This window comes from Patagioenas fasciata, chromosome 3 (assembly GCF_037038585.1).
Source record: "Patagioenas fasciata isolate bPatFas1 chromosome 3, bPatFas1.hap1, whole genome shotgun sequence".
Lineage (NCBI taxonomy): Eukaryota > Metazoa > Chordata > Aves > Columbiformes > Columbidae > Patagioenas > Patagioenas fasciata.
In genome coordinates, this window is record NC_092522.1 from 45,065,077 (window position 1) to 45,082,791 (window position 17,715).

The 17,715-nt window shown below is 37.9% G+C and overlaps 1 protein-coding gene across 2 annotated transcripts in view; it reads right to left on the reverse strand.

Moving 5' to 3' along the window:
* FMN2 (formin 2) overlaps positions 1-17,715 on the reverse strand; it is a 158,520-nt gene that overhangs the window by 93,530 nt on the left and 47,275 nt on the right. For both annotated transcript variants that reach the window (XR_011738305.1, XM_065835906.2), the window contains exons 5-6: positions 10,880-12,546; positions 9,719-9,863 (exon numbers count right to left, since the gene is read on the reverse strand). Coding sequence is in view for 1 of the 2 variants with exons in the window: in XM_065835906.2 (XP_065691978.2) it covers positions 9,719-9,863; positions 10,880-12,546 (1,812 nt within the window). In the remaining variant the exon portion in view is untranslated. The remainder of the gene's footprint in view (positions 1-9,718; positions 9,864-10,879; positions 12,547-17,715) is intronic.

Consider the following 17,715-nt stretch of genomic DNA (forward strand, 5'->3'; position numbering starts at 1 on the left):
AAGGAAAGAATAATAGTTACACAAAGTGGAAGGAGGTCATCTGAAGCAAGCGTGTACATTTCTTGTCACTCATTCTGCAAAAATGAAGTAGAAATGGAACTGATGGCCAGGAATAAAACAAAACAGAAGAAGAAAACAGAGCAACATAGCTTGCTTTGGTGGTCTTCCCCAAAACAAGGTTACAATGGCATGCAGGTGTGAACACACCTACGACCAAGGAAGGGTCCACAACTTGGCCTTTCCAAAGGAAGCAGAACTACACTGTTCTCTCATGAAGGCCCAAAGAGGAAGGATGAACTGTGGTCTGTTCTTGGGGCTCTTCCGCTTCTAACAGTACCAGCACCCATATAGTACTGTATCTGCTTCAAATTGTGAAATCACCATTTCTACTATGCGTCAGCAATCTAAAGCTCAGAGGGATACTGAGATCAGGTCTACAAATGCAGGAATGCAACGAACACTAAAGAAAAAAGAACCAAATAAATCAACTATGATGTTATGATGCAGGCTAGAACATGATTTCTTAGGGGACACGATTCCCACCAATGCTGTGGGACTGGATTTAGTAGTCTAGTAAATCCCTTCAGGTTCTGTGCTTTATAAGGACTATGGCCTAAAAGTGAGGAGAAAAAAGAAGCTGCTTTTTCTGAAAGTGAGTTGATGGATAGGAGAATATTGATTTTCCAAGTGCCACATTTTGCCATTGATCAGAGGGGAAAAGAAAAAAAAAAAAACCACATTGCCACATTGTCTCCTTGAAGAATAGGTTGCCTTTGCTGCCAAAATCCTGAACCACAACGACATCAAAAGAGCATGACTGTCAGGTGAATGAGTGCAGAACAACAACAGATAAAGTGTTTTTATGTAGCAGCTACCAGTTTTGTCTGGCTTTATTTAAACTGTAGGTTTTATGTCAATTTCTATGCTAATCTCTATTATGCATTTAGTTCCCAGTTCAGTTAGTTGCATGAATACTATAGTTTCCTCCAATAGAATGGCTGTAACAATACAACACTAATTCAGAAAATATGAAGATTAACATAAGTGCCTAAAGCAATTCCCACATTTAAAAATAAAACAATAAAATAAATCAGCTGCATAGTCTGGGCCTACAGGCTACAGACGAGTGACGCCATTTAAAGGCGGAACAACAAAAGTTTGATAAATCCAATCTCTACAAGATCTAAAGCCTCAGACACAATACACAGCCCCTTTTTAGTTTGGGTTTTGGAACTGTGCTTTAAACAATTAAAAAAATATAAATAAATAAAAAGGCAGCTAGACATATCTGCAGCTTCAAGTCTAGGACAAACTTTCTAATTGTTGAGTGGTCCTCATTGTTAAGCAGTAAACAAACCACATGCCAAATTTGTTCCTGATTGTTTAACACAAGCAAAAACAGTCAAAGAGATATTTAGTGAAAGGTAACGGAAGACACATGTTTGATGAGAACCCCGAAGCCAAAATAAGAAGATTCCCTTTCCCCAGAATAATACTTAGCTAATGCGTGGAATTTTGCAACGGCTCTGTCTCTCTTGTTCTGATCTTGACCACCAGCAATAAGCAAAATTAGCCCAAGGCTCTCACTAGTTAAGAAAAACTACTGCACGTTACAAATCATGACATGCAGAAAAACACTGTATAAAGGCCTATAGTTTGTAACTGGTGCAGAGAGGATGCAGAAACCTCCAAGCTTTGAACAAGATGTCAAGAGTCAGGATGAACACAGTAATGCAGCCATCTTCTCACTACGCATTGTGACAACACATCTTTCCTGTGCATTCAGTTGTATTCCAAATGTAAAATTGGCAATTGCAGAACTGGACCTATCCTATCTTTCACATGTATATACTTGTCTCTTTACAGATATAACAGAATAATATTATAGTCTTCTGGTTTTTTTTTTGTTTTTTTTTTTTTGTTTTTTTTTAAGGTAAATCCAGAAATTACTTCTGGCTAGTAATGGTAACTGCTAGACTAGAAACAGTGACTAATTCAAGTAGTGGGGTCATTTTGGTGCAATGGGAGATCACATTTTTTACTGAATACTTACAAAATAAAACAAAACCCCAAAACCAAACACCCAGTTCTGGCTGTCTAGTAGCACATCCATGTTGATGACACAATGATTTAACTCAACTCAGTTTTTACCACAGAAAATCAGTCATAAAGTGTAATTTTGAGCAGTTATCTGTCTCCTACCCTAATCAAACCTGGAATCCCCTCTGCAAACTAATTAGTTTCTTTCCTCACTGAAGATTCTTGTAATATTTAAGGAAATGCCCCAAGTTTCCAAACTGTCTCTGTCTGATAGTTCTAGATGAACTTGTTGATATGTTATGGAAATTACTACAGCCAAGCAGCTGTGCCTGCCAGTTTGTAGCTGTAACTTTATGCTTGAGGATAAAGATTAAATACAATATTTACTTTTCATTCATTTTATCTATTAGCCTACTGTGCTTTCATACATAAAGCTTTTAACAATATGGATGAGAAATAGTTCATGCCCTTTTATGCTGTTTTATCACTAAAATGGTCTTGTTTGTACTTAATATCAAAAAACTATTACTGTAGAAGCAATCTTTTACTAAGAGATTGCTACCCCAGCTCACATTCAGCACTTATAACATTAGATGAAAAAATACTTAGATTGCTTAGATTCAGATATACAGTAGTAAGGTAAGTAAGCATTATGTTCCTTAACAGGAGGCTGAACAATGCGAAAATGTCTCTTAATAAAAAATAAAAATAACATTCTAATCTTAAGGAGTGAAGCAGGGGATGGAGACAAATAGCAAAGTTCAAATGCTTTAGTTTAAAAACAGGTCAGAAGGATTTTAGTTTTCCATACCTAATGCTCCTCTTTAAGAGTTTACCTCATTGTTAGACACCACTATTATAGTTATTCTTTCATTGGCTAAAGAACCAGGGTACTATAAGTTTAGTTTCTGCATTTTTAGATCTTATGTTTGTCACTGTCAAAATGTCTCTGTGGGCTAGTAACGCAAATGCACATTCAGATGCTACATTATAAAGTATTAAAAAAAAATGCTAACATTTCCTTAGAAACTTGTTATAAAACCCAGAATTTTCATGCATGGTCTGCAATGCACTCAGCAGGTGATCAGCTCAACCAATATGAACAATCTTGTCAATGCGTATTCAAATTAGGCATGCAATTACACAGATTTTTTTTCCCCAAGTATATTTGAGAGCAACAGTCTTTTTATAAAGTCAGGAAGACAAACATGGAAGGAGGGAACAGCTTAGGAAAGGGTAAAACTTGCAAAAAAAAAGCTCCAAACAAAACACACCACCACCAACAAAAACACACCAAGTAAAAAAATCTCACAAAAAAAGGTGAGAAACAAACTATGATATCTAGTAGGAGATAACAACAACAAACAAACCTCATGCTTTAGTGTTCCCACTTTTAAACAGGGACACATGGTTACAATCAAAAGAATGACATTATTCACTGTACCTACTCCAAACGAATCCAACAACTTTTTTTTCTTGCTGTTTGTACTTTAGCCAGCACTAAGTAAGAAAATATAGCCATAAAGAAAAATCTGCAAAATCACTACTTCTTTACAAATAAAAAAATGGCTTATGCTCAAAACCTTGATTTTAATATGGACAGCAAAATTCTTTAACTTGTCAGTTAGAATCCGATAGTAATTCACACTTAAGTTAGACTGTGGGGTTTTTTAAATAAATTATCATGACTGCTGGACTAAACTCTAATTTCTACAAGAAACACATTCAATCCATATGCACATCTATTTCTGAAGTGATGTGAGTTTTCATTATCAGATTTTGTGATAAAAGTACTGTACTAAAAAGTGTAGCTTCTTCCCTCCTTAGCAAAAATCCATGTGGATCGAGAAATGGGAGAAGAAATGCATATTGCTATCTCCATATTTTCTTTCTTTCTGCTTCTCTTAATATCATCCAGCGCTACAATATCCACTGCACTGAGAGATGGAGAAGAAAATATTTGGGAGGTGCAGAACTACTGGCTATGGAAATGTGAGATGCCAGCCTCCCTGGAAAGATGGGAAAGATGGCTGTGACTAAGATGCCTCTACTCGACAGTGACAGGTACAGCAAGAACCGCACACAGGCCTGGGTGGTAGCTACCTTTCTGCTGGCATTCAAGATCTGGGATATACTTTTTGGCTATGCAGTTTTCAGTCTCACAGAACAGCTGCCGTTCACTCACCCCAACCTGAAGCCTATTTTCCTCTTTACTTGAACAAAATTTCAGTGAGACTTTCCCCTGCAGAGGTCTCTCTGGAGCACAGAGAAACACAATGAGGGCACTGTCTGACATTCATCTCTGCTGGTTAGGAAACCAACATAACCTTTCTTGCCCATACAGAATCCATAAGCTGCAGCATCTAAACCAGGCTGTTACATCAGCACAGCCTTTCAGTGCTAGTGAGAATACACAAAACAGAGAAATCCACAGAGCTCTTAGGTCACGAGATCGGTTTGCAAGATTTTCAGATACCAAGCTTATGTGTTAGTTTTTAAACTTGCGAATATATGATTCGAAGGGAAGAAAGTGAGAAGGAAACAAGAATGAGAAATGCATGTGGTTAATACCTGGGAAGTCTGAACAGGTAGAAATACTTGAAATATAGATGCAGTTAGGTAAAACTGTGTTTGCAAGAAAGAGAATTTTGTAGATACAGTTATAATACAAATAATACAAATAATATAATAACAAAACACGGAATAAGCCACAGAAAGAAAAGAATGAGCAGTAAAAACAGAGAACATATTAATACAGCATCTCAAATAAGTGAGATATTATTTAATTTCCTAATTAACTTCATGACAAAAGTAATTATTTGCTTGTGTAAATAAAAACAAGGCATCAGTCAAATCCTGTAAAATTCCTGTTTGTGGGGGCAGCAGAACTCCAACTGTATCTCCAGAGAGTACATAAAATCATAGCAAACGGTTGTGCCGTTGACACAGGTAATAGATCAACAAGTGTGGACACAGGAAGCTCCTTAAGACAGTGTCTCCACTGTTTGCAGAGGGTCTAAACCCTTCTCTTCAGAATTATTTTTCCCCTTATGTCATTCATTGTTAATGAATAAACATGAATTAACTTTTATCTGTTAACTCAATATGGCATTTACCTTATTTACCAATTTATACTTATTTTATGTGGCATTTTATTTCTAGGCATATTCTTTTACCATAGTTTCTTTATGTTCATCTTAAAAATTCAAAAATGCTGAAATAATTAACTAAACAGTTTTATTGATACATCTTGTTTGCATCTAAGGCTTTTGAAACAGAATGAAACTTTAGTAACCTATTATTTATTTTCTGGGATGGAAGGGGGAGATTAAATTCTTAATGTCAATAGATTAATAGTGGACTTTCCAGATGAGAATATCTTTAACTTTTTTATTTCATTTATATGATAGATTATAAACACATGGTCTGCTCTTGAAAAGTTCATTGCAGTTACATGTATATTATTTTCCAAAAATACAGTTAGAGAATTATCAGTAAGGCTTTTAAAGTTAGAAATGCAATCCATAGAAGTCAGCTCAGCCCCTTCTGTATACTTGTTATGCTGATGGTGATATAAAGATTTTCTGATTATGTACCATTTTACCATTAAACCCACAGTTGCCAATGTTCAACACGTAAGCAAGTTTTTAATATTGCATTTACCTTCATTCTTCAGTATGTGGCCTTAATCATGAGACCATCGTTTTTTTCTTCCTGCTTCACTAACTATGTGTTGTTCTAAGTGCTGCAATGACTGATAAAAGCATTTTTTTACTCAGGTAACAGGTTCATTTCCTAAGTAATCATTATGAACTGTGCTCCTTCCACACAGTCCACACAAGCTATGGAAATGGTCATACAAAAGACACTATCCAACCATGTAACCAAAACTAGTATTGTTGCTTGGCTGAGCAGGATACTCCAAGAGCGAGTTTTCACCCTTTGCTTGGACCAAACACCAGAGGCTTGATGAGATTCACTATTTGCTGAAAGGAACATCTGAGTCAAGAATACCCCAGGCTCACAATAAGTATCCGAGAGAAATTGCTTTAGATAGAATAAGAAGTGACACAGAATCAGACCTGTTATGTTCTACATTTCCACCTGTCAGATCTCAGTTCTTCACTCCCTCCCCAGTTACACATCTTCCTTTGCCTCTCTCCTCTTGGCCCTGGTTTTCCAACTTGCCAGTACAAGGCTAGGAAAAAGTCTTCAGAATTATACCTGAAGTCTCTCTTGAGCAACAGGAACTGAGATATAGCCTGTAGAGTGACAAAATTTAAGAAACTCTCTACACAACCAACAAGATGTGTATCTGATAAAATTTTTCCATATTTCAAACCTATGAAACTATGTGGACATGAGCAAAACCAGACTTTGATTTTTTTTTTTTTTTTTCTTAAAGTTGGCAAAATGAAGGAGACACCCAATGTGGGGAAAAAAAAAAAAACAAACCTAACCCGACAAAACTGGCAGTCTAAAGAGCTAAACTTGGGAAAAATTAGTCATAAGGGCTTATAATGAAAGCCAGACCACTTTAATAGGTAGCAATGGCAGCCCCACCTATAATATAGCCCATAAAGGATATTCTTTGAAGATTTAGTAGGCATTCTCATTGAGTGAGCCTGCACACACTTAGAGCAGCTGAGAACTTGACATATACATATTAACAGAGCAAAATAAATCACAGGTGTTGCCATAGCACCAAATGAGAGATAGTGAGAATAAAATCAGCTGCATTCACAAATAAATGTTAATACTTCATTTTTTTTCCTACTTCTTTAAAGTTCTGGAACAGATTTTAATGCAGCCTTCATTCAGCGCTAGATGTAATTTTTGTTGTTTGCAGATAATCACGCCAAGAAAAAAAAAAATAGAATCGATATTTGGATAGGGTGAAATTAATTCAATTGGTAACTCAGAAAACCCCCAAACCACCCACAACCATATAGATAATTTTACCACTTAAGGGGAAATAATTGTATCATGCATATCTATATACACACACAAGCAAACATATGCATATACTCTATGGCATATAACATAAATAGCTCTGTGCACAGAACAGCAGCATACTCCTAAATCATTAATCTTTCACCCACTAAAACATCCCAAAACTATCAAATCTTTCTTCAGATTAGCTAGAATTTCCCCCTGCCCCCTTCATGTGGCCTCCTCTGTAAACACATTTTTATTTCAGCTTACAGTAAAAACTTCTTTTTAATTAAAATCAGATGTTTACATGGAGTACCAAATACTTTATGCATTTGAAAGTTATCTGGGCATTTTTTCCTGACTAGTATTTCCAGTGTAGCTCGTATTTTACATCCAGTCCATCTAAGGAATACATCCACTCAGCACACCTGCACATCAATGCAGGGAGGAAAACCAATTGCCAGACTAGAGTGTTTCTGGAAAGCCGCAGAGCAAGCTTTGTGGGTCCTGGTTCTGTTCTGTACAATGCTCCTCCACAGCTCAACAGGTGACAGAACACATCTGCTTTGCATAACATGTCCCTGTAAAAATCACTACAGAAACACCATTTGTAAGATCTTTACAACACCCGTAACTATCGTAGAAGCCATGTAAGTCAGTAAAACACTTAAATAGCACTTGGTGCTTCCTATAAAAACATACTTGTGGAATTACAGCCATGCTTTCCCCAAATAACTGCTTCGCCTGCTAAACATGGATGGACTTCATTATCCAAGTGTTTACTGTGGTATAAATGAAGAGAATTTAAAAAATTAAGGCCTGCATTCCAAACTCTGAGAAGGCGTGTGCAGAATGTATTTGTGTTCTACTTAGTTGTCCCATGTTGGTACTATGAAAATCCCAAACTGGATTTGCACACATGAACATTTAACTTTGACATCTGCAGTAAACCATAGCTCCAATTATAGTTCCAATGAAAGTCTGTGATTATCTGTTTGGTTGATCTTTTCCCCCCCAGATACTACAGTTCAACAGATCAGACTTCTCCATCAGACAACTTCTCCCTCCTTTAGAGAGCAGTACAATTGTTTGACCACCAGAGTAAGAGAACACAGGAACGTTTGTTCTAGATGACAGCACCTACTTAAATTGCCTTAAACTTCTGTGTGGAAATCTCTGTCACAAACAATTTGTTCTTTTCAAATAAGTTAAAAACTATCAGTCATTTTCATTTAGTTTTAGTTCCATTTTGTTTATTTATTGAGAACATATCTAAATTTTTAATACTTGGTATTTAAAACCTCATCTAATGTTTATTTATAATCACTGTCTGTCATTAACTGCTGTTTATGTTATGGAATTAAACAGTTTTCATTTCTACTTTGTTTGGAGATTTGCATCATCAAACCTCATGAAATTTGAATGGACCAACAGTCCATAGGCAAAGCATAACGAATACCTTTGCACACTTTTTTTTTTTAACTTGAAGAGCTATCATATTAATTTAGTTAAGAATAAACATTAAAGGGGGCTTTTTCCAGAAGGGGGGAAGAAATGCAAAGGTCTTGCACTTTGGAGATTTATTGCAGGACGGCAAGGTGGCAGCAGCACTGTCACCTTTCCTCATATCCCGGTGAGCACAGCCTGATGCAGCACACAGGTACAGGAAGAACACCCACACAACTGTGGCTGAACTATTCTTCCACCCAAACAAAGGTTTTATCCAACATCTTGGGATAACCATCCTAACTCCACTACCAATTCTGTTGCCTGCAAGAGGTTCCCGGCTTTGTAAAGAGTGCCTGTACGTTTATATTGCTAACCAAAGTGTGTCTTTGGGGACAATATCTCCAGAACTTGGAAAAGTGGAGAAGTCATATTCAAACGTAAGATCTACTGCATGGAGATTTTGAAGAGTCTTACTGTATATTCAAAATGGAAAAAAAACCTGTATAGCATTAACCTGTATATTAAAAGGTTGTGGAAAGAACAGCCTAGTTTTCAATTGAGTACAGGAATGTGAAGAGGAGATAAAACTAGAACTTCAACTGCTGTTTAGGATTCTAAGAAGTTTAATTACAAACTAATTATCATACCATCACAACTCAATTTTCACAGAGATACCAAGAACGTTACAGCTCTCTAGTCATGTAAATATTCAGATTCAGTTCTCTTATCCCAGGGTTCTACATTTAAAATATGCTTCCTACTTTTATTTTATTGTACACCATTCCAAGAAACCCATTTGATTGATTTTCTCAGTGGTGCTTGTCATTTATTGTATGTGTAAACTTCATATTAATTTTATATATGAACACATCTCAGAACTGTTATGATTGGTATAACACTAGGACTTAGATTCTTAAACATAATTTTTCTCTGAAGTCCTGGTAATTCATATGCATCTCATTATTTAATTTATAAAATTAATAAGAATGATTTATATGCTGCTTATTGAACTAAAGCATCATATACGCACCCAATTATTTCAGCTTTACTTTTGTTAATTTTTAGGTGGATAAAGCAAAGGGTTTTTTTAAGAAAATACACACTTAAAAAGTAATTTATAAAAAACCCCAAATCTTTAGTCTATAACATACAGAGTGTACATATATATATAAATGTATATATATATATTTCGTAACAATTTCACACAAGGCAAAATTCATCTCAGCTGCATGCAAAAATACGTCTTTATGCAAAAACCAGTCTAGAAAAGATCTGAAATTAAATGAGTACTCACTTGTTTAGTCTTTGTTTTTGTAATGGTGTCCGAAATGGGTTTCTTCCTCTCTTTTACAGCTGTTTTAGAAAACAGTTCTTCAAACTCATGATAATCTATGGAAGGCTCTTCAATTTTTTCCCACACAAGTGAAGCACTAGAATCTCTAAAGTTAAGCAAAAGACCTATGTAGGGCAACGTCAGACTAAATAAGGTCATAAACGGAGGAATGATGAAAATAAAATATCAGCAATTTAAAAGTTGTTGCCTAACTTCTACTAGCAGCATTTTGACATGACATAGTGTTGATTCTCCCCTATACTTTGATTGGTTCTTTGTTCACACACAATAATGGTGATTCACCCACTTTACATACATAGGAATAAAAATAGGCTGCATATAGGCTATAAAACACACAGACATGGACACAAAGAAGTAGAAATAGACAGTTGTCTGCAGACCACCTGTGTAACATCAGCAAGAACTTGAAAAGAAAGAAGAAATTAATCATTAAATAGCAGCAGAAGGGTTTTAAAATCAGTACTCAAGGACATAAATAAAAGATTAATAAACTTATTTTCATGATCAAGAATGGTATTTTACAAACAAACAAAAAGCACTGACAACTGGAAACAAGTGTATCAGAGCCATACCAAAGCAAGGGCTACCAGAATAGTTTTATGCTGCCATGTAAATAAATTCCAGTTTGAATTTGCCTTCTGAGTACACAAAGTGATGAAAAAAAAATAAAAATAAAAAAAAGATTGCTAGGTCACTGGAAAAAAGAAAAGAGGTGAATAAAATGCATTCAGCATACATTCATCTAGAGGGAAGACACTATCAAAACTTGCAAGATGCTCCAGATAGAGACAAATGCTGTCTTGAAAGTTGAGGGGAAGCACAAATACAACATTTTAAAAACCAACTCACAGAACACTCAGTGGCACACAGTCACCCCTGTTCTCTCATCAGCAGGTGGTATGGAACCCCAAAGGACAGCTGAAAACACTACCCTCAATGAGCTTTCACGTGCAAATAACGTTACTCGGAGTTTGTGCACATTAAGTAAAAAAAAAAAAAGAGCCAGTAAGCAAGTAAATAAGGCTGTTGCTTATAACAAGTGACACTACCAGGACAGCCATAAAGTGCAGATACCACTCTCTTCACAACTCTACAACTCACCTTTTACCATGGAGCTGAATTCTTGTCCAATAAAGAGGCTTCATTGGCCGAGAAGGCTCTATCACATGTTTCCTGCTCCCTTTCTCCTGATTCATCCCCATTGCAAATAAACCAGATGGTAATGGAGGAGGAAGAAACCCACAGCCCAGTGGGACTGCTGGGTAGGAGCTACCCTGGGCTGACACTGGAAGGGGTGGTGTTCCTCCAGGCAAAGGTGGAGGGGCTGGAGGTGGCATCCCCAGCCCAGGCAAAGGAGGGGGTGGTGGAGGGACACCAGCACCAGGCAAAGGTGGTGGAGGAGGGACGCCTGCACCAGGCAGAGGAGGTGGAGGGGGGACGCCTGCACCAGGCAGAGGAGGTGGAGGGGGTGGAGGGGGGACACCTGCACCAGGCAAAGGTGGTGGAGGAGGTGGAGGGGGGATACCTGCACCAGGCAAAGGTGGTGGAGGAGGTGGAGGGGGGATACCTGCACCAGGCAAAGGTGGTGGAGGAGGTGGAGGGGGGACACCTGCACCAGGCAAAGGTGGTGGAGGAGGTGGAGGGGGGACACCTGCACCAGGCAAAGGTGGTGGAGGAGGTGGAGGGGGGACACCTGCACCAGGCAAAGGTGGTGGAGGAGGTGGAGGGGGGATACCTGCACCGGGCAGAGGTGGGGGAGGAGGAGGGGGTGGCATGCCCCCTCCGGGCAGAGGTGGGGGAGGAGGAGGGGGTGGCAGTCCTGCTCCAGGCAGAGGTGGTGCTGGGGGTGGCGGTGGCATTCCCGGGCCAGGCAGAGGAGGAGGTGGGAGAGGGACACCAACCCCAGGTAAAGGTGGTGGTGGTGGTGGCGGAGGGGGAGGTGGGATGCCCCAACCAAGAAGAGGAGGTGGGACTCCTGCTCCAGGCAAAGGTGGTGGTAGAGGTGGTGATGGGACTCCAGCACATGGTAGAGGAGGGGCTGGAGGCAGCATCGACATCTCCCCACTTGGGAAAGGTGGAGGAGGAGGGGCAGGGGGTGGTGCCATGTCTGGGCCAGAGCTGTCCAGATGTGGCACTGCTGAGCCAGCAGGAGGGAGTCCTGAGCCGGGCAGGGGTGGTGGTGCAGGTACTCCTGATGTGGACACGGAAGTGGCAAGGGAAGAGCCATGTGCTCCAGATAGGGGAGCAGCAAGTGTAAGGGACAAATTAACTTTGGGTTCTGAAAGAGGTGACTGCAGCATACTCTGTACTGATTGGCTTGCATCCACTGGCACCGAGATTAGCTTCGGCGACAGAATTAAAGAGATTTCAGAACAAAACGTGGGCTGTAGTTCTAGAGCTGGCAATTTCTGAGTTGGTCCTACAGCTTTACCCCCTTCTAAGTGTGGTGGTGGGGGTGACTGTGGCAGTGCATTGGCTGAAGGCATCGTGTGTGTTAGATAATCCTCTGTTGGTGATGTTTGTACAGATCTTGCTTGTGACGCAGTCCTGGGTACAGTCTCCTCTCTGCTCGTTTGAAGAGTCACACTGCTAAGTTCCTTGCAGACTGCGTGTGTATGCTCATTTCCCTGTTCGCTCCCAGCAGTCTGTACCTCCGCAGCAGGGAACTGTTTCTCTAGTTCTGCAATTTTTGTTCTCAGATCCTCAATAGTTTGCTCAAGTTGTTGGATGACACTGGCACGCTCCTCGGATTTCACTTCAATATCATCCTTTGAAAGAAAACAAATAAGCAATAAGCACTAAACAGATGACATTCATCGCTATATATATATATATAAGAAAAGAATTAGTCAAGAATATTGGTATTCCAGATGTTCAGAAATACGCCAGTTATGACAAGCCTTTAAAAACAGGTATCATTTTGCCTGGCTGCATCTTACATGGAAGAAGGTAGCTTAGGAAAATGACTTGCTTCAGTATGAAACCATAAGTATGAGTATTAGTGTGAGTATATTTGCAAAACCAAAAATCAGCAGCAACCCATCCCCCTTCCGCCACACACCCTAACCAAGAAAACAACCAACAACTAAGCAAACGTACTGCAAGTGTTTGTGTACACATGGGCATACAGACATGGCAGTGGGAAGGGCACTGCCTGACTTTAATTCTGTTAACTGAAAATATGTAAAGTGTCTCTTCTAATGGATGCACTGTCAATGACAAACTCAACACACTACTGACCGTTGGGTTTCAATGTACACCTTAAAGATACAATACAGATCAGGAATGCAGAACATAATAAAATGTGTACTTTTCAAAACCAGCCAATCTCAGAACAGAGTAATTACATTTTTCTCCAGCCAGCATGCTTGGGGAAGAAAAGAAGCAAGACAAAAACTAAGGGAGAACTTTCTGCCCACCCAATATGTGAAACTCCTCTACCAAGCGACAGACTATGAGGAAGTAAGGTTAGAAAAGCTTTCTGTCTGGAATGGTTATTCTGTATTTGACAACCTCACATCTTTTGTATCTTTTTCTGAAGCATCTGAACCTGCCTGCTGTAGACTGAGTAGAGGAACCATTAGCCTTAAATGGCATGGTGATTCCTACATTTTTAAACAAACACCAGTCACAAACTGTACTAAAGTTAATGGGTATGTGCTTTTATCAAAAAGTACTAAAAGAAGCAACCTAGTGCATGAATAGCCATCTGTGCATATTCAGGAAAGCTGAACAAGAGATAGAACAGACATGACAACACAAAATCTTTTAATAAAGAACACAGTAATTTCTAGTTGTATTCGTGTACTTTTAAGTACTTTTTCTTTAAATTCAGAATATTTGTCAGCACTTCAAGCATTTTGTTAAATTAAATTTATGATGCAACAGGTTTCCTGAGCAGTTACAGCAACACTGTTATGTAGTGCCTTTTTGTTCCCTTTTCTAAAATCATAAGCTCCATGGATGAGACTGTAGGCTTACTTCATAGAAAATTTTTCAAATATTCAGATTTTACAGGTTTTGTAAAGAAGCTTGCAAATAAACATACAATACCTGATATACTAATTGTTTTGATTTTTTTTCAAGAAGACAATGTTTTTCATCTCATCCTTTAACACATGAAACATTTAGAAGTCATTTTTCTGTCTGCAAAATAAAATGCTAACTTCCAGCTGGGGAGTATTAATAAAATATATGTCAATTAATATTTAAATTGTTTCTGCACAGAATTGGTTTTCAAACATAAAATTTGAATCTCATGTGTATCTTAGATCTTCCCAGCTATCCTAAAACAACCCCAAAAGTAAAATGGAAACTGCTATATTTAAATCTAATATTGTTTGATTTTGTAGCACCTTTATCAAAATGTACAATCCCCTACATTGTTTGAACTTTCTGGGATGGCAGTTTGAACAGCAAGTTATGGATTACAAATAGGACTCCATACCAAACTCTGAAGATAAATGAAAAACAGAAAAAGAAATATCAAAAAAGTTTTTCAATGAATAGTGAAGGAATGAACACAGCAGAGATACTAACAGTATTATAAGAAGTAAAAAAGGTCAAAAAAGTAATTCCCATTACAGACTACTCATGGTGCTTCAACTCAATTTCCTTTAGTAAATCAATACTTTCTAACAGCAACAGTTTTATTCAAGAACTTTATTATAAAGGAGAAAGAGAATATTATATTACCCCTTCATTTTACCTGCTCTTATCTCCCCACCAGTCACCTGCAAATAGAATAATAAGGCCTAACAATTCTTCAAAAGGCAACATTATCAAAAGAAATATGTTCCTAGGATTATTAAGTCATGCACCAGTTTTCAGTTGTTCGAGAACAAATTCATTTGCCCTAGACTGTAGCTCTCCTAAGCTCCCACTTCACGCTGTAAGAACACTCCACTGAGGGTTTTATGACAGACACAGCTTCCCAATTCTGTCAGAATTGGAAAATTCATTCCTGCCACAAACAAACTGAAGCCCACAGGATTAGAAACAACATTAAACAGTTCTGAAGAGATTTGTCTTACTGATGGCTGATCTCAGAACAGTTCACTGTTTTAAAAACTCATCTACTCAGGAGATTGGATACAACTTTTCACAAGAAAGAGCTAATCCTTGAATCCTGAAATTCTGTCTCAACTACAGGAAAAACCTAGAATTAACTGGTTTACAAGATTATGTTTTAAAGTTTAATAAAAAGGGACAAACAAGTGAGATGATTAAGCAATTCAGACAAGAAACAAAAAATGTACTGATGAATTAAAGTGACTTTCCATCACTTTGCCTGAAGAAACACTTCTGCTGTCCTTGAGAGATGGCATTTCAAGCAATCCCGTGATCTGCTACTGTGTTGTTACTTAAGATTTACCAGTATAGCCCAGTTTTTACAGAAACAGCATATTGTGAACAAACAAGACTTTGTTGTGAATGTAGAAATATTTATCTGAAGGAAATTACATATTTAAGTTTTATTTGGTTTAAAAACCAAATCAATGAAAACCAAAACAAAGCCCCAGTATTTAAATGCTTCAGTAATTATTTCAGATAGAGCTATTTTTGATTTTTACTTTTAAGATGCTCTCAGACTAGTTTGATTAGATTTGTGTTTCCTCTAGCAAGAATTTTAAAGTCTTCCTCTAGATCAGAAAGGGCTGTATTAAGCAAACAATACACCACGGAAAGTTTCCACTACCCTCAAGAAGGAAGGAAATTTGAAATATATCTAAGTCCAATTAGAAATGAAAATTAGACAGTTTTCTTACAAGAATAAGTAAGGAAGACTTAATTTTTCACACATGTAAAAGATGATCTAAAGCTGTTGACCAGAAGCAGAAGACCCAGATAAAAAAATACACATAATGAAAAGAAGGTTCATTTTTAATCTAAATTATAATTCCACGGCAGAAACCTACAGGGTTTAAAAGAGATATGAGGGAACTCTGTCTCGCCTAGAGTTCTTACCCAGGACCCAGGTACTGTGGAAGTCTTCTTTCTGTAAAGAAAGAAAGAAAGAAAGGTGGAAGCTTAAGCCTTGCTTTATCCAGGTAACTTGAGCCTGAAAGATTTGAGCAGGCAAAAAAAGTTCCAGAAGTGTCTGGCTACAGAATGGCACCAGGGTTTCTCGAACAGGTTTTACATGTTCCACGTGCAATGAGTTCGATGATTAATCTGGGGTTGCTGGACTGACTGGGTCTGTGTTGCACTGATAGGTTTGTGTGTGTACAGTATCCAACTGATATGGGAGTACTGGCTTTACTGTATAAAGGTTGTACACTTGAATCTGCCCATGTGCCAAAATCCCATACATTACATCCAATTCATTCCAGTCTTGTCATGTTTTCCACATGTGCATATCAGATGCCTAGCATAAAGCTTATCCATACAGATAGAACCTGCCCAGGATCTTCAAATATGTCAAAGCTCAGACTGCAGCTACCTTCTCCACTGAGTCTGACAACCTGGTTTCTTAGATGAGTAACTGAAACCTACCGACCCTGCCATAACTAAATTTCCAGGTAAAAAAACACATCTGTGAAATTTAGCCCTCGTCTATATGTATATGTATACACACACACATATGTATATATTATATAAATACCATTATATACATATATGGTCTCATTTCCCACATATATATTATATAGTTAAATATATCTATCTCAATTTGCATTCACTTATATACTTTATGAACTGCCATAATGTGTCTTTTTTTTCTTTTGAAAATAAACACAGTGGCAGTTCTTAATGGTAATTTTGAAATAACTGAAAAATACAGACACATTACTGTTTAGTTTTAGAAGCTAACGTCTTATACTAGTACAAGTCAAGAAGCTGCATCAGCGGTTTGATAATTTTTAGCAATTTGTCAATGAGCATCATGAAATTTCCTCTCTGGGTGTAATTCATATTTAGATGATAGGATTATACTACTTTTTTCTTTTTTTTTTTTCCTTTTTTTTTTTTTTCCCAAAACATTTACCTTTTAGTTTCTCGACATCAAAATTCATGATTCAGAGTCTATGTTGCTACCTGATTACAAGCATGCACAGAGCACAGAAGCATAGTTAAGCAGAACTAAGATGGCAAAATAAAGACCCCTCAAATCTTCCAGTAAATCAACAGCTGGTGGTATTAGCAGCACCCAGTTACTTGGAAGGATGCTCTTTCCAACTGCTCTGTTAATAAATGCCTCTTTTCTATACGAGACAAAAACTTTTTGAGCACACACACGCCACAGTAAGAACTGAATTCAGAGAATTGCAATCTCTATTAAGGTTTCTCTTTTTTAAGCTGTCTCATTTTCAAAGCTGCTTCTTGCAACTGCAGATCAACCTTAAGAAAGGAGACACAACGTTTTAACATGCATTTTTAGTGCTAGAAGGATTGCCAGATGAGAAGTACCGATGGACACTTGTTTTGGATTCAGACAAAATAGGATCCATCTAACTCTCACATTTCACTTGATCCTCAAAGCCTGTTGCAGTATTCTAGTTTTGTGGTAGTAGAAGTTGAGTTGAAAGCTGGTAAACTTGCCAATGGCATCAGGGAGAACTGCTGAAGGAGTAAAATTAGTATAGGATACTAGTTTCTTCCTCAGACTATGAGATCAAATCATTTTTTTAGAAGCTTTTATTATATTGCGGGTGCATATATGGGGACAAAGGAGACATGTTTAAGCTGTGGTCAATGTTTCTTCCTGTAGCCACAGAGAAACATGATGCACAGCTCCCCAGGATAGCCCTGGTGCAGAAATCACTGCCATGCCTGAAGTGATAAACTTTATTTGATGGACATGAGTTATTCTCCCACACAGTGACACACTGCAACAGATGGATTACATGAGCCTGCACTGTGCTGGCATTGAGACTATTCAGCTCTTCCTAAGCATAACAGCTAGAACATGTCTAATCAACCCCGAAGTTTTATCATAA